We start from the raw sequence: 23,881 nt of genomic DNA, 5'->3' as shown, positions 1-23,881 counted from the left end.
TGAAACAGGCCTGTAGAGATGAAATAGTCTTGTGATTTTTTTCCCACACATACATATTACGCTCTACCACTGTATCGAGCACTATTTTTTTGGATAATCTAATTAAGACATACATACATACATATATATATATATATATATATATATATATATATATATATATATATATATATATATATATATATATATATATATATATATATATACACATTTAACATTATTCCACATTATAGTCCGAAAAAAAATAAAAAGACATGACACATGAGGACATGATGGACACATTGTGCTCACTCAGTGCCTGTTTAACGCTACTTTTACTATAAAAAAAAGTCAGTAAAGGAATGTATATATTTGTAAACGCTCTGAAGTGGGAAAGGGGTAGGATTAAATAAGCTTTGCTTCTTCCTACTCCTTTTCGGACAGGATGTAAAGTGAAATGATATGAACTTGTGTGATGTATTATGCTGTAAGTGTGTTCATGTTCCAAGTAAACTAAAGAATGAAAGGAAGAAAACCAAAAAATGTTTTCTCTAAATCCAATTCATCCGTTTCTGACACCCAAAAATCCATCCATCCATCCATTTTCTACCGTTTGTCCCTTTTTGGGGTTGCGGAGAGTAACATAAAAAACTTGTTTATAGGGAATAATTATAGTTTTACATGCAGAAAAAAAAAGCAGAATTTAGGGCAGCGACAATTAATGGATTCATTTAATTGGAAAAAAACATTCAATGTATATTCTGTTGTTTTAATGTATTGTTTATTGAGTGTAACTAGGGGTGTAATGGTACACACAAATTTCGGTTCGGTACGTACCTCGGTTTAGAGGTCACGGTTCGGTTCATTAAGAAAGAAAACAACAAAATATACATTTTTGGGTTATTTATTTACCAAATTTGCAAAATCTTCCACCAAAAATATTTTTCAACTCACGCGCCGCCTTATTTGTGAATTGCATTCCATTTTTATTGGACAGGCCGATAAACCCAAAAGGAGAGTTCTGTTGTTTAAGAAGAAAAACTAAATTCCATTTAGAAATATAAATTTCAGTCAAGATTGTGTCAAATAAAACAAAATTAATTATATAAGATATTAGATTATATTAGATGTTTTTTCCCTTGGCCTCAGTCTGGACACCCTCTCCAGGGGCCCAGGCTTAGACCCATTTTATTTTTTCTCACCCCCCACCCCCATTGTTTACCTGTATCCTCACCTTACATCTTTAAAGGCCTACTGAAATGAATTTTTCTTATTTAAACGGGAATAGCAGATCCATTCTATGTGTCATACTTGATCATTTTGCGATATTGCCATATTTTTGCTGAAAGGATTTAGTAGAGAACATCGACGATAAAGTCCGCAACTTTTGGTCGCTGATAAAAAAAAGCCTTGCCTGTAGCGGAAGTAGCGTGACGTCACAGGTTGAAAGGCTCCTCACATTTCGCCGTTGTTTACACCAGCAGCGAGAGCGATTCAGACCGAGAAAGTGACGATTACCCCATTAATTTCAGCCAGGATGAAAGATTTGTGAATGAGGAACGTGAGAGTGAAGGACTAGAGTGCAGTGCAGGACGTATCTTTTTTCGCTCTGACCGTAACTTAGGTACAAGCTGGCTCATTGGATTCCACACTTTCTCCTTTTTCTATTGTGGATCACGGATTTGTATTTTAAACCACCTCGGATACTATATCCTCTTGAAAATGAGAGTCGAGAACGCGAAATGGACATTCACAGTGACTTTTATCTCCACGACAATACATCGGTGAAGCACTTTAGCTACGGAGCTAACGTGATAGCATCGGGCTCAAATGCAGATAGAAACAAAAGAAATAAACCCCTGACTGGAAGGATAGACAGAAGATCAACAATACTATTAAACCATGGACATGTAAATACACGGTTAATGCTTTCCAGCCTGGCGAAGCTTAACAATGCTGTTGCTAACGACGCCATTGAAGCTAACTTAGCTACGGGACCTCGACAGAGCTATGCTAAAAACATTAGCTATCCACCTACGCCAGCCAGCCCTCATCTGCTCATCAACACCCGTGCTCACCTGCGTTCCAGCGATCGACGGAGCGACGAAGGACTTCACCCGATCATAGATGCGGTTGGCGGCTAGCGTCGGATAGCGCGTCTGCCATCCAAGTCAAAGTCCTCCTGGTTGTGTTGCTGCAGCCAGCCGCTAATACACCGATCCAACCTACAACTTTCTTCTTTGCAGTCTCCATTGTTCATTAAACAAATTGCAAAAGATTCACCAACACAGATGTCCAGAATACTGTGGAATTTTGAGATGAAAACAGAGCTTTTTTGTATTGGATACAATGTGTCCGAATACTTCTGTTTCAACAATTGACGTCACGCGCATACGTCATCATACATAGACGTTTTCAACCGGAAGTTTCCCGGGAAATTTAAAATGTCACTTTATAAGTTAACCCGGCCGTATTGGCATGTGTTGCAATGTTAAGATTTCATCATTGATATATAAACTATCAGACTGCGTGGTCGCTAGTAGTGGCTTTCAGTAGGCCTTTAATTATGATGATGGTTTCTGGTTATGTTAGGCCAGCACAGACGACACACCACTGATATACTTACTGATTACCATCATTAGTTATATTATTTGTTTTATATTTACACTAGCGGCATATTGAATGTTTTTAAACAAGGTTTGGTAACATCATTGATGTTTGTAGCACTGACCTTGTTAGCCTGGTTGGCCTGCTGGTTGAACTCTTTCCTCTCCTGCGCCCATCCATGTTCAGCCTCCTCCAGTTGTCTCTTCATGGTCTGTTGCAAACTAACAACTTCCTCCTTTGAGTTGCACAACGACTGCTGGAGCTCCCCAATAATCTGCACAGGACAACACGCACCGAGGATTAAAACCCATTATAACTCTCTTTTAGGCTATATTGTACATATGTACTGCAGTCTTTTTCAACCTTTTTTGAGCCAAGGCGCATTTTTGTCATCAAAAAAATACGGAGTATTTGTTTTGATGAAAAAGGTCAAGTGAAATAACAGACAGACAGGGCTTTGCTGTCCGTAACACACACACACACGCACAAAAGCGACTTAGCCTTCACCTCAAGGCAGGACTGCGAGCGAGCTGAGCTCCCTTTTATATTTCTAGAAGGTCAACGGGCTCATGTTACTAGTAGTTGACTGAGAGGTGTTTATTATCATTTGGGGAGAGTATGCAGCATGATGGTTACCTGCTAAACACTAAGCACTGACTACATGCGCTCTGAATACGCACTGCTGATTGGCTGTTACCGCTCTGTGTGTAACCAATCAGATGGTTGTGTGGGTGAGACAATGCTGGGTGCTGTGTAGAGCAGGGGTCACCAACCTTTTTGAAACCAAGAGCTACTTCTTGGGTAGTGATTAATGCGAAGGGCTACCAGTTTGATACATACTTAAATAAATTGCCAGAAATAGCCAATTTGCTCAATTTACCTTTAACTCTGTTATTATTAATAATTAATGATATTTACACTTAATTGAACGGTTTAAAAGAGGAGAAAACACGAAAAAAAATGACAATTAAATTTTGAAACATAGTTTATCTTCAATTTCGACTCTTTAAAATTCAAAATTCAACCGAAAAAAAGAAGAGAAAAACTTAAAAAAAGAATTTATGGAACATCATTAGTAATTTTTCCTGATTAAGATTAATTTTAGAATTTGGATGACATGTTTTAAATAGGTTAAAATCCAATCTACACTTTGTTAGAATATATAACAAATTGGACCAAGCTATATTTCTAACAAAGACAAATCATTATTTCTTCTAGATTTTCCAGAACAAACATTTTAAAATAAATTCAAAAGACTTTGAAATAAGATTTAAATTTGATTCTACAGATTTTCTAGATTTGCCAGAATAATTTTTTTGAATTTTAATCATAATACGTTTGAAGAAATATTTCACAAATATTCTTCGTCGAAAAAACAGAAGCTAAAATGAAGAATTAAATTAAAATGTATATATTATTCTTTACAATAATAAACATTTTTTTTACTTGAACATTGATTTAAATTGTCAGGAAAGAAGAGGAGGGAATTTAAAAGGTAAATGTGTTTAAAAATCCTAAAATCATTTTTAAGGTTGTATTTTTTCTCTAAAATTGTCTTTCTGAAAGTTATAAGAAGCAAAGTAAAAAAAGTAATGAATTTATTTAAACAAGTGAAGACCAAGTCTTTAAAATATTTTCTTGGATTTTCAAATTCTATTTGAGTTTTGTCTCTCTTAGAATTAAAAATGTCAGGCAAAGCGAGACCAGCTTGCTAGTAAATAAATAACATTTAAAAAATAGATGCAGCTCACTGGTAAGTGCTGCTATTTGAGCTATTTTTAGAACAGGCCAGCGGGCTACTCATCTGGTCCTTACGGGCTACCTGGTGCCCGCGGGCACCACGTTGGTGACCCCTGATGTAGAGGACTGACAAAGACAGAGGCAGAGAGCGGAGCAGCTTGTTAAGACTTTAGCTTAGGCCGTGTGGAAACTCGTTCGGTACACCTCCGAACCGAACTGAAACCCCCGTACCGAAACGGTTCAATACAAATACACCCCTAACTGCATGTATACTGATAGTATATGTATATATCATGTATAGTGATAGTATATGTATGTATAATTGTAAAAGACATGTTCAGTTCCTTTGCCACATGCCATCAGTGGTCTCAGCGGCCAATAGAAAGGAAGAAGGAGGAGACAACAACTGAAAGAGGATGTTTCCACATACAAGAGTCACATTGAACTTGTCAAACGGGGTTTTTTTCTTCCCCCTCATCATCTCTGACTAAGTGAATCTGACAGGAAGTACATTCCACATATGTGATGGATTTGGATGAGCAGTCACCTACGCTGCATTCCCACAGTATGGACACACACAAGCTGTGCATTATATATATACTTGCAGTGTGTATATTGTACATATTACATATTGTTATGAAGGTGTCTGTTACTACATTATATATATATACTTGCAGTGTGTATATTGTACATATTACATATTGTTATGAAGGTGTCTGTTACTACATTATATATATACTTGCAGTGTGTATATTGTACATATTACATATTGTTATGAAGGTGTCTGTTACTACATTATATATATATACTTGCAGTGTGTATATTGTACATATTACATATTGTTATGAAAGTGTCTGTTACTACATTATATATATACTTGCAGTGTGTATATTGTACATATTACATATTGTTATGAAGGTGTCTGTTACTACATTATATATATACTTGCAGTGTGTATATTGTACATATTACATATTGTTATGAAGGTGTCTGTTACTACATTATATATACTTGCAGTGTGTATATTGTACATATTACATATTGTTATGAAGGTGTCTGTTACTACATTATATATATACTTGCAGTGTGTATATTGTACATATTACATATTGTTATGAAGGTGTCTGTTACTACATTATATATATATACTTGCAGTGTGTATATTGTACATATTACATATTGTTATGAAGGTGTCTGTTACTACATTATATATATATACTTGCAGTGTGTATATTGTACATATTACATATTGTTATGAAGGTGTCTGTTACTACATTATATATATACTTGCAGTGTGTATATTGTACATATTACATATTGTTATGAAGGTGTCTGTTACTACATTATATATATATACTTGCGGTGTGTATATTGTACATATTACATATTAATATGAATGTGTCTGTTACTACATTATATATATACGTGCAGTGTGTATATTGTACATACAACATATTGTTATGAAGGTGTCTGTTACTACATTATATATATACTTGCAGTGTGTATATTGTACATATTACATATTAATATGAATGTGTCTGTTACTACATTATATATATACTTGCAGTGTGTATATTGTACATACAACATATTGTTATGAAGGTGTCTGTTACTACATTATATATATACTTGCAGTGTGTATATTGTACATATTACATATTGTTATGAAGGTGTCTGTTACTACATTATATATATACTTGCAGTGTGTATATTGTACATATTACATATTGTTATGAAGGTGTCTGTTACTACATTATATATATATATACTTGCAGTGTGTATATTGTACATATTACATATTGTTATGAAGGTGTCTGTTACTACATTATATATATATACTTGCAGTGTGTATATTGTACATATTACATATTGTTATGAAGGTGTCTTTTACTACATTATATATATACTTGCAGTGTGTATATTGTACATATTACATATTGTTATGAAGGTGTCTGTTACTACATTATATATATACTTGCAGTGTGTATATTGTACATATTACATATTGTTATGAAGGTGTCTGTTACTACATTATATATATACTTGCAGTGTGTATATTGTACATATTACATATTAATATGAATGTGTCTGTTACTACATTATATATATACGTGCAGTGTGTATATTGTACATACAACATATTGTTATGAAGGTGTCTGTTACTACATTATATATATACTTGCAGTGTGTATATTGTACATATTACATATTAATATGAATGTGTCTGTTACTACATTATATATATACTTGCAGTGTGTATATTGTACATATTACATATTGTTATGAAGGTGTCTGTTACTACATTATATATATACTTGCAGTGTGTATATTGTACATATTACATATTGTTATGAAGGTGTCTGTTACTACATTATATATATATATATACTTGCAGTGTGTATATTGTACGTACATTCATCTTTAGGGTCCTAAAAAGAAAATAGGTGTTCATGTCTTTCATTACGATTGCGAACCATAAGCAAAATTCCAAAACAAAAAGAGTACAAGGTGCGGGGAAAGTGTCAAGCACCTTCCATAAGACGTGCAAGTCTATGAAAAGCAACAAGTGGAATAATAAATGCTATTTGTTTTATTCATGCCTCTGAGGTCACATGTGAACATGACTTGAAGGAGCCTCACAAGCAGAGCAGCAGCAGGAATAAATGAGGCATATTTGCATAGGAAATGAACTTCCAGAGCGTGATACATATATAATATATATATCTGCTGCCTCCTCTCTTCATGGATGGTCAGGGATACAAGTAATGATCTCCCACTCGTACATACGTACGTACTGTATGCATCTAGCAGCCACTATCATTAAGTAAGCAGAGCTGTGGGGCTCAAAGGTCACCCAGGAGGACCACTCACTGCTAGATGCTTAACACGCTGCCTAGGAGAGACACTAATTAGGGCCAGTTTGACAAAAGCCAAGTGGTGCGGCGTGCAAGACGCGGGGACGTGTGGGTGGGTGTGCACGGGAGCCTTAATGCAGGGTAATGTATGTTTTTAATTGGCCTATTAAGCATGCAGCTGAGCACGGGAGCGATGTCAGACACAGAAGGGTTAACAACCGGGGTTGGCCTTTGTGGTTCAAAGGCCTCTTGTTTACATTTGACTGAGCACACCCCCCCTTTCCTCCAAGGGGGTTTAGACAAACAGAGGACCCTCCGTTCTTGCTTTTACCTTTGAAAACAAGCCTCACAAGCTTGCCACAAATGGCCGGCATTAATACGACGTATGTACCGTAATTTCCGGACTATAAGCCGCTACTTTTTCCCCTCGTTCTGGTCCCTGCGGCTTATACAAGGGTGCGGCTTATATACGGCCTGTTCTTCTCCGACACCGACGAAGAGGATTTCGGTGGTTTTAGTACGCAGGAGGAAGACGATGACACAATGATTAAAGACTGACTTTTCATATACCGGCAGGCTGGTTATTTTGATAACGTACAGGCGAGCACTTTGTATTACTTTGCAGCGTTGTATTATTTGTACTCTGCACGAATGCTGTTCGTCATGTCAAAGATGTGAAAGTTTGATTGAATGATTGAAAGATTTATTGTTAATAAATGGGACGCTTTGCGTTCCCAAACAGTCATCTCTGTCCCGACAATCCCCTCCGTGGTAGCAGGAACCCCTGTATACTACGCTAATTACACATCAAAACCCTGCGGCTTATAGTCGGGTGCGGCTTATATATGGAGCAATCTGTATTTTCCCCTAAATTTAGCTGGTGCAGCTTATAGTCCGGAAATTACGGTATGTATGTATGTATGTATTTATTTGTTTGGACAAAAACACACACTTCTAGAAAAATACAACAATGTACAACGTATCTCATCTCAGTTTTAGGAACAATGCTATAGAAAGCAAACTTGGATATAGTATAAATAGCAGTATAGATGTATTATCTACTAAAAATGAGTCAACACACACACACTGTCATGATGCGGACTATGGCGGGTTTGTTTTTCCGAGATGCAATAAAAGTTGGAGCGGACATGGCGTGAAGTTGAAGACATATTTAATTTTAACACTCAAAAGGAACAATAAACAAAAGGCGCTCACAGCGGAGGTAGAAAACTTGGCTATGAAAAACAAAACTACCACTTTGGCGTAAACTATGGACAAAAAACAAAACTAGCTAACTATGGCCTTAATAAACAATAACTTACTTGCGGACGAAAGGGGCAGCATGAACGATGGACATGAAACAAGAGTGTCAGGAGTGTGATGTCACCAGGCTGACTGCCTGGCAATTACAGGGTTAAATAGTGAAGACATGATTAAAGACAGGTGCGTGAGTCGTGAGGACAGGTGAAAACTAATGGGTTGCTATGGTGACAAACAAGAGTGCACAATGAGTCCAAACGTGGAACAGGTGAAACTAATGGGTAACCATGGAAACAAGACAAGGGAATGAAAAGCAGGAACTAAAAAGAGTCCAAAACCAAGTAGAACATAACTTAAACAAAACATGATCACACAGACATGACACACACACACACACTCTTGTATTTGTTACCTTCTTGAGACCTCCGAAAAATGCCTACCTCTTTAGGACCACCCTTTCTAGATGTATAAAGATGTGTATTTACAACATGAATAATATATACACTACCGTTCAAAAGTTTGGGGTCACCCAAACAATTTAGTGGAATAGCCTTCATTTCTAAGAACAAGAATAGACTGTCGAGTTTCAGATGAAAGTTCTCTTTTTCTGGCCATTTTGAGCCTTTAATTGACCCCACAAATGTGATGCTCCAGAAACTCAATCTGCTCAAAGGAAGGTCAGTTTTGTAGCTTCTGTAACGAGCTAAAGTGTTTTCAAATGTGTGAACATGATTGCACAAGGGTTTTCTAATCATCAATTAGCCTTCTGAGCCAATGAGCAAACACATTGTACCATTAGAACTAGGGATGTCCGATAATGGCTTCTTGCCGATATCCGATATTCCGATATTGTCCAACTCTTTAATTACCGATACCGATATCAACCGATACCGATATCAACCGATATATGCAGTCGTGGAATTAACACATTATTATGCCTAATTTGGACAACCAGGTATGGTGAAGATAAGGTACTTTTTTAAAAAAATTGTAAAATAAGATAAATAAATTAAAAACATTTTCTTGAATAAAAAAGAAAGTACAACAATATAAAAACAGTTACATAGAAACTAGTAATGAATGAAAATGAGTAACATTAACTGTTAAAGGTTAGTACTATTAGTGGAGCAGCAGCACGCACAATCATGTGTGCTTACGGACTGTATCCCTTGCAGACTGTATTGATATATATTGATATATAATGTAGGAAGCAGAATATTGATAACAGAAAGAAACAACCCTTTTGTGTGAATGAGTGTGAATAGGGGAGGGAGGTTTTTTGGGTTGGTGCACTAATTGTAAGTGTATCTTGTGTTTTTTATGTGGATTTAATAAAAATAAAAAAATTAAAAATTAAAAAAATAAATAAAAAACGATACCGATAATAAAAAAAACGATACCGATAATTTCCGATATTACATTTTAACGCATATATCGGCCGATAATATCGGCCTGCCGATATTATCGGCCGACATCTCTAATTAGAACACTGGAGTGATAGTTGCTGGAAATGGGCCTCTATACACCTATGTAGATATTGCACCAAAAAGCAGACATTTTCAGCTAGAATAGTCATTTACCACATTAGCAATGTATAGAGTGTATTTCTTTCAAGTTAAGACTAGTTTAAAGTTATCTTCATTGAAAAGTACAGTGCTTTTCCTTCAAAAATAAGGACATTTCAATGTGACCCCAAACTTTTGAACGGTAGTGTACGTACTATGAAAACATAAAAAAGCTTGTTGCGAAAAATGAGTTGGAACTTCACTAGAAAAAGGTCACAATTTTAGTTATTTTTCAATTTGTCACACTTTTATTATTTCAATATTTTTAATTTAGCACTTTTTACTTTTTATTCGAACCCTTTTATCATATTGCTTTTGCACTATCATGTTTAGCTCATTCATTGTTTATGTTCTTTGTTTGCTTTTGTTTTGTTTTTTTGCTCTATGCTTTTTAACCTGTAAAGCACTTTGGTCCAATTTAAAACCTGTTCTAAATGTGCTATATAAGTGACGTTGCCTTGCCTTGTCTTGCCTTGCCACAATTTCACAAGAAAAACTTGGAATTTTGGCAACATTATAATAAAAGTCGTCATTTTACTCGACGCAAGTCAAAATTTTACAAGAAAAACTGAACATTTGTGCAATATTATGATAAAAGTTGGAATTTTACTCAATAACAGTCGCAATTTTACAAGAAAAGCTTAATATGTTGGCAATTTGACGAAAAGTCATAATTTTACTCGACAAAAGTCACTATTTTATTAGAAAACTTTGACATTTTGGCAATATTATAATAATAATCGGAATTTTACTTGGCAAAATTATGACAAAAGTCATCATTTTACTCAAAACATTTTACAAGAACAACATATCATTGGCATTACTGTGATAAAAGTCACAATTTTATATGACAAATGTCACCATTTTGCATTAAAAAGTAATAATTTTACATAAAAAAGTATAGAAACAGAAATAACATGAGAAACTGTTCCCAATTTTATGAGAAAGAAGTCGACACATTGTAAGAAAAAGACTTCTTTTAGTTATTTATTAAATTTTTTGTTTGTAATTGGCTTTTAATCTTCATTATTTACTTCAAGTTATTACACTATGTCTCTATATACATATTTATTTAGATTTGTGTTCATTAATTTTGGCCAAAAGAGGCGCATTTCAATTTCTTACACACACTTGTTATTTCATATGTTGACCAGAGGGGGAGCACTTTTAAAAGCGACACACAGTCAATGTGAAAAATCCCTCCTTTTTGGGACCACCCTCATTTTGATAGTAGTCACCAGCAGGGGTGCAAATGAGACATTCTCTATTAGATGCAATGTTATTGGGACCATGATTTATGTCATCACTTGTTCACACCTCCTCATATGGAAGATACTTTTCCTTCTTCGTGTCTCAAGAAAGGTAGAAATACAACACACACACGCACACACACACACACACACACACACACACACACACACACACACACACACACACACACACACACACACACACACACACACACACACACACACACACACACACACACACACACACACACACACACACACACACACACACACACACACGGGATCTGCATGAGTCCTGAAAATTTGCGCACGTCCGCCATTGTAGTCCGTGCTTATCGACTATGTCGGTAAGCATCTTCTTTTTCTCTAACTTCTTGTTATGGGGCATTTCTAATATAAAGTAGCGTAAAGTTCTAATTTATATTTGTCAGTAAACTCGCTATGGAAGCACTAAAACATACCGGTGTAGTGAGTTTACATTATTCACCCAAGAAACTTTAGTTATTAGAGCGTTCCGGTCGAACGGTTTCTCACGGGACCATGTTTTAATGTTCCATTGAAAATATAGAACATTACTCACGGCGCTCAAAAATCTATCAACATGTTTTAATAGGACTTTGGTAAGCTATGAAGCCACACCGCTTGATGGATTGTACTGTGCTTCAACATAGGAGTATTATTATGGTGTGTGTATAAGGTAAGACATATTATCTGGCGTTTTGTTTCACAATATAATATAGAATAGAATAGAAAGTACTTTATTGACCCCTGGGGGAAATTCAGCACCACAGTTTGCTCACAATAGACAATGAACATTTAGGTATTTTTTTTACCTGTGAATAACATAAATACAGTCTATTATACAGCATTATTCACATGTGAATAATATAAATACAGTCTATTATACAGCATTATTCACATGTGAATAATATAAATACAATCTATTATACAGCATTATTCACATGTGAATAATATAAATACAGTCTATTATACATTCAAGTACAGTCAAAAAGGAACATATGCATTATAAAGTCTGACGGCTAATATTATGCAAAAGCAATTTTTCTTACCTTCTGATCTGTATTTGGGATCTGCATAAATCCTGAAAATTTGCGCACATCCGCCTTTGTAGTCGGTGCCAACACCGTAGTCGATAAGCTTCTTCTTTTTCTCTATCTTCTTGTTATGTGACATTCATCCTCCACTGTTGCCATTTCTAATATAAAGTAGTGTAAAGTTCTTACGTATATCTGTCAGTAAACTCCCCATGAAAGCACTAAAACATACCGGTGTAGTGAGTTTACATTATTCACCCAAGGAACTTTAGTTATTACAGAGTTGCGGTCGGACGGTTCTTCGCGGGACACATTTCGGGCGTTGTTGTTGCACTAGTGAGCCACGGATGAGGAGATGCTGCTCCGTTATTGATTGAAGTAAAGTCTGAATGTCATTAAAACAGTTAGCTCCATCTTTTGACGCTTCTTCCACTCCCGTCCTTGCACGCTACACCGCTACAACAAAGATGACGGGGAGAAGACGCTGTCCAAGTGGAGGCACGTAAATAAGACCCGCCCACAAAACGGCGCATCCTGAAGCGACTGTCCGAAAGTGACTTGAAGATGATGTGTAAAACATCATCTATGCAACATTTTGACCACCATTACATGTTATGTAGACCACAAGGAAGTCTTTTACATTTAGAAAATAATCATAATAATATGACTCCTTTAATGTGCCCTATAATCCGGTGCTCCTTTTGTATGAAAAAAGACCTGACTAGACCCGCACATCGGCAGTGCGCCTTATAATCCGGTGCGCCCTATGGTCCAGAAAATACGTTATATTTGAGACTTCCTCACCCCATCAAAGACATATAATGAGGGCAAAAACCGTACCTGTGCAGACCTGGCCAGCTTGTGACTGTACTCCTTCTCCATGTGCTTCAACTTGCTGGTGGTCTGCAAAGTCAAAAGAAAGGAGAGGTGAGTGGGAGGTAGATAATAATAATAATTAAAGCTGCAAGCAGCGTTGGTCGGGCCCGCATATTTGGCAGGTGCTAGTCCTAAGTGGTCAGTGTATGAAATCTAGCTCTAAGTCAGACCTACATAGAGGTTTTTGTTTCATGTCTATACGATATTCGTACTGGGCTCGTAAAATCACAGCAGCATTATCAGCGCAGTGGTTCTTTGAAGGCTCATAAAATCAAAACCGTAGCACTTATCCAAAGTCTTTGAGTATCCTTCAATCAGAAGGGTTCAATCTCTCTCCTGTAGTAGTTTGAAGCCGAAACGACAAACGCGCTCAGAGTAGATAATGTTTTATGTTTGGTGACCGCTTTTTACAAAAATGTAGTTTTGAAGGGGGGATATCAAACTTCCTGTTGATTTTTGCTGAAAGATGTCAAAGAATGAAATGTAGGTCTAGGTGAGACCTACATAGAGGTTTTTGTTTCATGTCTCTAAGACGGTCCTACTGGAAGTTACAAGCAGTTTTGTCTGTGTTTTCCTCTGAGGAGCAGTTTTGTCTGTGTTTTATTCAAAAATTGCACTAGAGAAGCAATTTTGAGTTTTGGGGTTCAGTTTTTTTTTTATTAGATCGCAATTTCCACCAGTCCTGATGTGTGTGAAAAGTTTGGTGAGTTTTGAAGTATTTTAAGGGGGTCAAATTACAGGTCAAAGAGGCACAAGTGACTGTTTTTAGTCATTTTTTGTCTTGAAGGGGAAATTGCCAACTTCCTGTTGGCTTTTGCCCGAGGATGTGAAATTATGAAATGTAGGTCTAAGTGAGACCTACATAGAGGTTTTTGTTTCATGTCTCTACGACCTTCCTAGTGGGAGTTACAGGCAGTTTGTTTTTGTTTTTTCCCTAGGGGGTGCTAGAGCGCAATTTTGACTTTTGGGGTTTGTTTTTTTGACTAAAGTGTTGTGTACACGTTTTTTGATGTGTATTATACTTCTTACTTGCACAGTAGAAGGTTGTGACCATGAACCGCAAAGTTGCTCATCTGTGACATTCAGTTTAGACTCCAAGATGGCGAGAAAGACACAAAAAAGAGGCTTTTTTCTTTTACCCCTTTGTGTGAAATTTGATTAATTCTTCATCTAAACAGCATCCTAGTGAGAGCAGACATTGTACAGAAAGCGATTATTATACAAAACCCAAAAGCAGTGAAGTTGTCACGTTGTGTAAATGGTAAATAAAAAGAGAATACAATGATTTGCAAATCCTTTTCAACTTATATTCAATTGAATAAACTGCAAAGACAAGATATTTAACGTTCACACTGAGAACCTTAAAGGCCTACTGAAAGCCACTACTAGCGACCACGCAGTCTGATAGTTTATACATCAATGATGAAATCTTAACATTGCAACACATGCCAATACGGCCGGGTTAACTTATAAAGTGACATTTTAAATTTCCCGCGCAACTTCCGGTTGAAAACGTCTATGTATGATGACGTATGCGCGTGACGTCAATGGTTGAAACGGAAGTATTCGGACACATTGTATCACAATACAAAAAGCTCTGTTTTCATTTTAAAATTCCACAGTATTCTGGACATCTGTGTTGGTGAATCTTTTGCAATTTGTTTAATGAACAATGAAGACTGCAAAGAAGAAAGTTGTAGGTGGGATCGGTGTATTAGCGGCCGGCTGCAGCAACACAACCAGGAGGACTTTGACTTGGATAGCAGGCGCGCTATTCGACGCTAGCCGCCGACCGCATCTATGATCGGGTGAAGTCCGATCGCTGGAACGCAGGTGAGCACGGGTGTTGTTGAGCAGATGAGGGCTGGCTGGCGTAGGTGGATAGCTAATGTTTTTAGCATAGCTCTGTGAGGTCCCGTAGCTAAGTTAGCTTCAATGGCGTCGTTAGCAACAGCATCGTTAAGCTTCGCCAGGCTGGAAAGCATTAACCGTGTAGTTACATGTCCATGGTTTAATAGTATTGTTGATCTTCTGTCTATCCTTCCAGTCAGGGGTTTATTTCTTTTGTTTCTATATGCAGTTAAGCACAATGCTATTACGTTAGCTCCGTAGCTAAAGTGCTTCGTCGATGTATTGTCGTGGAGATAAAAGTCACTGTGAATGTCCATTTGGCGTTCTCGACTCTCATTTTCAAGAGGATATAGTATCCCAGGTGGTTTAAAATACAAATCCGTGATCCACAATAGAAAAAGGAGAGAGTGTGGAATCCAATGAGCCAGCTTGTACCTAAGTTACGGTCAGAGCGAAAAAAGATGCGTCCTGCACTGCACTCTAGTCCTTCACTCTCACGTTCCTCATCCACGAATCTTTCATCCTGGCTCAAATTAATGGGGTAATCGTCGCTTTCTCGGTCCGAATCGCTCTCGCTGCTGGTGTAAACAATGGGGAAATGTGAGGAGCCTTTCAACCTGTGACGTCACGCTACTTCCGGTACAGGCAAGGCTTTTTTTTATCAGCGACCAAAAGTTGCGAACTCTATCGTCGATGTTCTCTACTAAATCCTTTCAGCAAAAATATGGCAATATCGCGAAATGATCAAGTATGACACATAGAATGGATCTGCTATCCCTGTTTGAATAAAAAAAAAATCATTTCAGTAGGCCTTTAAAGATTATTGAAAGTCTCTCACAAACACTATTATTAAATCATAAACACCATTATTGAAAGTCTCTCACAAACACTATTATTGAATCACAAACACTATTATTGAAAGTCTCTCACAAACACTATTATTGAATCACAAACACTATTATTGAAACTCTCTCACAAACACTATTATTGAATCACAAACACTATTATTGAAAGTCCCTCACAAACACTATTATTGAATCACAAACACTATTATTGAAACTCTCTCACAAGCACTATTATTGAATCACAAACACTATTATTGAAAGTCTCTCACAAACACTATTATTGAAAGTCCCTCACAAACACTATTATTGAATCACAAACACTATTATTGAAAGTCTCTCACAAACACTATTATTGAAAGTCCCTCACAAACACTATTATTGAATCACAAACACTATTATTGAAAGCCTCTCACAAACACTAATATTGAAAGTCTCTCACAAACACTATTATTGAATCACAAACACTATTATTGAAAGTCTCTCACAAACACTATTATTGAATCACAAACACTATTATTGAAAGTCTCTCACAAACACTATTATTGAATCACAAACACTATTATTGAAACTCTCTCAAAAACACTGTTATTGAATCACAAACACTATTATTGAAAGTCCCTCACAAACACTATTATTGAATCACAAACACTATTATTGAAACCCTCTCACAAGCACTATTATTGAAAGTCCCTCACAAACACTATTATTGAATCACAAACACTATTATTGAAAGTCCCTCACAAACACTATTATTGAAAGTCTCTCACAAACACTGTTATTGAATCACAAACACTATTATTGAAAGTCTCTCACAAACACTGTTATTGAATCACAAACACTATTATTGAAAGTCTCTCACAAACACTGTTATTGAATCACAAACACTATTATTGAAACTCTCTCAAAAACACTGTTATTGAATCACAAACACTATTATTGAAAGTCCCTCACAAACACTATTATTGAATCACAAACACTATTATTGAAACCCTCTCACAAGCACTATTATTGAATCACAAACACTATTATTGAAAGTCCCTCACAAACACTATTATTGAATCACAAACACTATTATTGAAAGTCCCTCACAAACACTATTATTGAAAGTCTCTCACAAACACTGTTATTGAATCACAAACACTATTATTGAAAGTCTCTCACAAACACTGTTATTGAATCACAAACACTATTATTGAAAGTCTCTCACAAACACTGTTATTGAATCACAAACACTATTATTGAAAGTCCCTCACAAACACTATTATTGAATCACAAACACTGTTATTGAATCACAAACACTATTATTGAAAGTCCCTCACAAACACTGTTATTGAATCACAAACACTATTATTGAATCACAAAGACTATTATTGAAAGCCCCTCACAAACACTATTATTGAAAGTCCCTCACAAACACTATTATTGAATCACAAACACTATTATTGAATCACAAACACTATTATTGAATCACAAAGACTATTATTGAAAGTCCCTCACAAACACTATTATTGAAAGTCCCTCACAAACACTATTATTGAATCACAAACACTGTTATTGAATCACAAACACTATTATTGAATCACAAAGACTATTATTGAAAGTCCCTCACAAACACTATTATTGAATCACAAAGACTATTATTGAATCACAAACACTATTATTGAATCACAAAGACTATTATTGAAAGCTGCTGCAATCAACACTTAATTAAGCAAGGTTTAGACTCCTCCCCCTTCCACTGCCTGTCCCGCTCTGAAGCGGACACACCTGTCACCACGGCAACACTGAGCCATCACCACGGATACTGGCCTGTCTCGCCTTGCTTTGCCAGGACTCTAGTGAGTGGCGTCTCCCTCGTCCCCCCGGGGGCCCCCATTGCAGCTGATGGGGGCGGGGCTAACTTGAAAGCTCCTTTACAGCTGACACATGTTGTCTTTATGCTGCAGCTATTAATAGATGTTCATTATTCTTTGTCTGCTAATAACGTCAGTCTGTGCTCCTTCTCACACACAACTAAGAATGCCATCAGGAGCTCTGCTATCCAACACCATCGCAAAAGGAAACGGTTTTTAGTAAAGGATATTATCAGCACGGTAACGTCCGGAAGTTTTTGTGTTAGGGGTGTTACGGTACGCTAGGACCACGGTTTGGTACGAACCCCGGTATGAACGTCACGGTTCAGTTAGTTTATGGAACAAAATTGATGGAACAAAATACAAAACATAAAACTGTCCTGCTTTTGTGTGTCATATTTCAAATGAAGCATGACAATATTGCAATGTGCTGGCAGGTAAATCTTCAATAAATACAGTTTCCACAAAATATATACTGTGTGCACTGCAAAAAGTCAAATAAGAAAAAAATACAAAAATGAGGGGTATTTTACTTGAACTAAGCAAAATGATCTGCCAATAGAACAAGAAAATTTAGCTTGTCAAGACTTTCCAAAACAAGTCAAGTTAGCTAACCTCAATGAACGCTCTCCCTGACCACCTGAGGGCACCTCAGACTGTGGATGCTTTTAAAAAAGGCTTAAAAACCCATCTTTTAAAAAAAAGTCTTTTTATAGATATGCATGCTGGTTCTAGCTATTGGGCTGTTTCGAGTTTTATATTTAATTTTTTTTATTATCTTTTATTATTACTATTTTCTTTTTCTTTTTTTAACACTGTGGCACTTTGAGGTTGTTTGCTCAACATAAAGTACTTTTTACAAATAAAATCTATTATTATTATTAACCCAAAAATAGCTTAAAATAAGTATATTCTCACTAATAACAAGTGCACTTTTCTTGGTAGAAAAAAAATGTTTCTAGTTTTATATTTTATTTATTTTTATTATCTTTTATTATTATTATTATTACTATTTTCTTTTTCTTTTTTTTAACACTGTGGCACTTTGAGGTTGTTTGCTCAACGTAAAGTACTTTTTACAAATAAAATCTATTATTATTATTAACCCAAAAATAGCTTAAAATAAGTATATTCTCACTAAAAACAAGTGCACTTTTCTTGGTAGAAAAAAAATGTTTCTAGTTTTATATTTTATTTATTTTTATTATCTTTTATTATCATTACTATTTTCTTTTTCTTTTTTTAACACTGTGGCACTTTGAGGTTGTTTGGTCAACGTAAAGTACTTTTTACAAATAAAATCTATTATTATTATTATTATTAACCCAAAAATACCTTAAAATAAGTATATTCTCACTAATAACAAGTGCACTTTTCTTGGTAGAAAAAAAATGTTTCTAGTTTTATATTTTATTTATTTTTATTATCTTTTATTATTATTATTATTACTATTTTCTTTTTCTTTTTTTAACACTGTGGCACTTTGAGGTTGTTTGCTCAACGTAAAGTACTTTTTACAAATAAAATCTATTATTATTATTAACCCAAAAATAGCTTAAAATAAGTATATTCTCACTAAAAACAAGTGCACTTTTCTTGGTACAAAAAAAATGTTTCTAGTTTTATATTTTATTTATTTTTATTATCTTTTATTATTATTATTATTACTATTTTCTTTTTTTAACACTGTGGCACTTTGAGGTTGTTTGCTCAATGTAAAGTACTTTTTACAAATAAAATCTATTATTGTTATTATTATTAACCCAAAAATACCTTAAAATAAGTATATTCTCACTAAAAACAAGTGCACTTTTCTTGGTAGAAAAAAAATGTTTCTAGTTTTATATTTTATTTATTTTTATTATCTTTTATTATTATTATTACTATTTTCTTTTTCTTTTTTTAACACTGTGGCACTTTGAGGTTGTTTGCTCAACGTAAAGTACTTTTTACAAATAAAATCTATTATTATTATTAACCCAAAAATAGCTTAAAATAAGTATATCCTCACTAATAACAAGTGCACTTTTCTTGGTAGAAAAAAAATGTTTCTAGTTTTATATTTTATTTATTTTTATTATCTTTTATTATTATTATTATTACTATTTTCTTTTTCTTTTTTTAACACTGTGGCACTTTGAGGTTGTTTGCTCAACGTAAAGTACTTTTTACAAATAAAATCTATTATTATTATTAACCCAAAAACACCTTAAAATAAGTATATTCTCACTAATAACAATTGCACTTTTCTTGGTAGAAAAAAAATGTTTCTAGTTTTATATTTTATTTATTTTTATTATCTTTTATTATTATTATTATTATTACTATTTTCTTTTTCTTTTTTTTAACACTGTGGCACTTTGAGGTTGTTTGCTCAACGTAAAGTACTTTTTACAAATAAAATCTATTATTATTATTAACCCAAAAATAGCTTAAAATAAGTATATTCTCACTAATGACAAGTGCACTTTTCTTGGTAGAAATTTTTTTTTTCTAGTTTTATATTTTATTTATTTTTATTATCTTTTATTATTATTATTATTACTATTTTCTTTTTCTTTTTTAACACTGTGGCACTTTGAGGTTGTTTGCTCAACGTAAAGTACTTTTTACAAATAAAATCTATTATTATTACTAACCCAAAAATAGCTTAAAATAAGTATATTCTCACTAAAAACAAGTGCACTTCTCTTTGTAGAAAAAAAAAGTTTCTAGTTTTATATTTTATTTATTTTTATTATCTTTTATTATTATTATTACTATTTTCTTTTTCTTTTTTTAACACTGTAACACTTTGAGGTTGTTTGCTCAACGTAAAGTACTTTTTACAAATAAAATCTATTATTATTATTAACCCAAAAATACCTTAAAATAAGTATATTCTCACTAATAACAAGTGCACTTTTCTTGGTAGAAAAAAAATGTTTCTAGTTTTATATTTTATTTATTTTTATTATCTTTTATTATTATTATTATTACTATTTTATTTTTCTTTTTTTAACACTGTGGCACTTTGAGGTTGTTTGCTCAACGTAAAGTACTTTTTACAAATAAAATCTATTATTATTATTAACCCAAAAATAGCTTAAAATAAGTACATCCTCACTAATAACAAGTGCACTTTTCTTGGTAGAAAAAAAATGTTTCTAGTTTTATATTTTATTTATTTTTATTATCTTTTATTATTATTATTATTACTATTTTCTTTTTCTTTCTTTAACACTGTGGCACTTTGAGGTTGTTTGCTCAACGTAAAGTACTTTTTACAAATAAAATCTATTATTATTATTAACCCCAAAATAGCTTAAAATAAGTATATTCTCACTAATAACAAGTGCACTTTTCTTGGTAGAAAAAAAATGAGACCTTTTTGCTCAATATGTTGAAAAATATTGTTAAATTAAGTAAATGCTAGTGCCATTATCTTGACATAATGATATGCACTCGGCATTAAAAAAAATGTGTTCATGCTTGAAGTAAGAAATGACTTTAAAAAAGTAGTTTTATACTTGTGAGTGTTGATGACACAGCTTTGCAACAGTTGATATTCTAGTTTCAAGCATGTTTTACTCAATATAGGTCATAACATCTCAGCAACAAGCTGTAATATCTTACTGACATCATTTAGGACCAAAACACTTAAAACAAGTAAAACACTCTAACATAAAATCGTATGTATGGCCGCACAAGTCCCGGGATGCCCAAAATGTCCATAACACACCCAGCTGAGTCCCACGGGGAGGAGGGATAAAAGTTGGAAAAGTCGTCAAAAGTCCCCAAAAATGTTCAAAATACCTACCCAGGTTCGAGTCCCACAAGTCCCGCCCCCGGCCGGGATGCCCAAAATGCCTAAAACGCGCCGGGCAAAGTCCCACGGGAAGGTGGGGAGAAAAGTGAGAAAAGTCGGTAAAATGTTGAAAAATCACACCCGGGTTTGAGTGCCACAAGTCTTAAGACTCCATGTGGGACTCCAACCTGGGTAGGTATTTTGAACATTTTTGGGGACTTTTGCTGACTTTTCTCACTTTTCTCCCCCACTTCCTGTGGGACTCGGCTGGGTGTGTTATGGACATTTTGGGCATCCCTGGACTTGCACGGCTGGCGGCGGGACTTGTGGAACTGGAACCTGGGTAGGTATTTTGAACATTTTTGGGGACTTTTGCCGACTTTTCTCACTTTTCTCCCCCACTTCCCGTGGGACTTTGCTGGGTGCGTTTTGGACATTTTTTGCATACCGGGACTTGTGCGGCCGGCGGCGGGACAATTGGGACTTTTGACCATTTTGGCCACCTTTTCCCGACCCCTACATATGCGGTCCTCTCCAAGGTTTCTCATAGTCATTCACATTGACGTCCCACTGGGGTGAGTTTTCCTTGCCCGTATGTGGGCTCTGTACCGAGGATGTCGTTGTGGCTTGTGCAGCCCTTTGAGACACCTGTGATTTAGGGCTATATAAATAAACATTGATTGATTGATTGATTCTTCCCCGCCTTCCTGTGCACCATTGCTGACTGTGTTTTGGACATTTGGACAAAAATAGTTGCAAGCATGTTTTACTCAATATAGGTCATAACATCTCAGCAACAAGCTGTAATATCTTACTGACATCATTTAGGAGCAAAACACTAGAAGTCCCAGAGAGGGGCCAATTGGCCTTTTTACCTAGAAAACCCACAAGAGGGTCATTTCACCCCTAGTCCCCCCTGTGGACACTCCTTTTGTTATGAAAATGTGGCTGTTAGTGGCACACGGCAGGGGGCCACTTGAGCCTGTGTGGGGGAGGGGACCTTACAGCTCAAGCTTTAGTTCTGAGGTAGGTTGTGTGTGTTTTTGCAAGGATCAACAGAATGAAGGGATCAACACTCTGACATTTATTGTTAAAAAAAATACAAAACAAAACATATTTACAAAGAATGAAAAAGCAACTGTTTTCCCAGTTTTGGTGTGGAGGGTTGTTGCAGAAGCAATTGTTATTTTTGTGTGCCAAAAATAGTTTAAAAAAAAAAATTTACAAAGAAAAAAGCATATTTACAAAGAATGAAAAACCATGTCCATGTAAACGTGACTGACATACATTTGAGCAGTCACTCACAATCCTGGCACTGCCATTGCTCCTTTCGGCATTTCCCACATGTATAATTTTTCTGTCTACCTAGACAAACTGCCCCTAACAGCCTCATTACCATAACAAAATGAGTGATTAGTGTATTCGGGAAAAGCGTCGGGCCAAATGACCCCTCTCTGGGTCTTCTAGGTAGACAGAAAAATGCTGGGACTTCTAGTGTTAAAACAAGTAAAACACTCTAACATCAAATCTGCTTAGTGAGAAGAATGATCTTATCAGACAGAAAATAAGCAAATATCACCCTTATTTGACATATTTCATCTTACTTAGATTTCAGTTTTTTTTAAAGGAAGTCCTTTACATTTAGAAAAATATTATGACTCTTTTAATGCGCCTCTATGAAAATAGACCTGAATAGACCCGCTCATCGACAGTGCGCCTTATAATCCGGTGCGCCCTATGGTCGGGAAAATACGGGTATTTCCTTACTACAGAAACCAGGGTCAACTTGCATCAAAAGAATAGGAAGGGAAACGTAGGGTGGATGGAAATAAAAGAGCTCATAATTAAAATCACAACACACAAAAAAAGCCATTCAAGATTCTTTGAAGGCAACTAAATGGAATATTTCACTCAACAGCCAATTGAGTGTCCTAATAGAGCTTTTGCATGATCAAAGAATACTTCTACCAGATTACACTTTCCCAGAAGACTTATGAAGCATGTTCTTTGGACACGAGGAACTGAAGGCAAATAAAGTCAAGACTTGAAGGCATATTTCATTGAGTAGCTACTTGCCACCAACATTCATGGAACACCACCAGAAGGGGAATTGACAGCCCAGCCATGTGTACTGTACAGTACATCCATGTGTACTGTACAGTACATCCACGTGTACTGTACAGTACATCCATGTGTACTGTACAGTACATCCATGTGTACATGTCCAGGTAGGTACGTGTGTGTGTGTGAGCACCTTCAAAGCAGCTACCTGTGCTTGCCCGCCGAAGCCCTTTTGAGTGCTAGAGGCACTTTAAGTCTGATATCAGGCTCTTCAATGGCCTCGTCATCCTGGCCATG

The 23,881-nt window shown here is 35.5% G+C and overlaps 1 protein-coding gene across 4 annotated transcripts in view; it reads right to left on the bottom strand.

The window, feature by feature from the left end:
- LOC133642385 (centrosomal protein of 112 kDa-like) overlaps positions 1-23,881 on the bottom strand; it is a 327,796-nt gene that overhangs the window by 6,799 nt on the left and 297,116 nt on the right. For all 4 annotated transcript variants that reach the window (XM_062036544.1, XM_062036545.1, XM_062036543.1 and 1 more), the window contains 2 exons: positions 13,152-13,214; positions 2,711-2,860 (listed from right to left, as the gene is read on the bottom strand). In XM_062036544.1, the coding sequence (XP_061892528.1) occupies positions 2,711-2,860; positions 13,152-13,214 (213 nt within the window). The remainder of the gene's footprint in view (positions 1-2,710; positions 2,861-13,151; positions 13,215-23,881) is intronic.

The sequence above is a fragment of the Entelurus aequoreus genome, linkage group LG25 (genome assembly GCF_033978785.1).
Source record: "Entelurus aequoreus isolate RoL-2023_Sb linkage group LG25, RoL_Eaeq_v1.1, whole genome shotgun sequence".
NCBI lineage: Eukaryota > Metazoa > Chordata > Actinopteri > Syngnathiformes > Syngnathidae > Entelurus > Entelurus aequoreus.
This window is presented reverse-complemented; position numbering and strand designations above follow the sequence as displayed.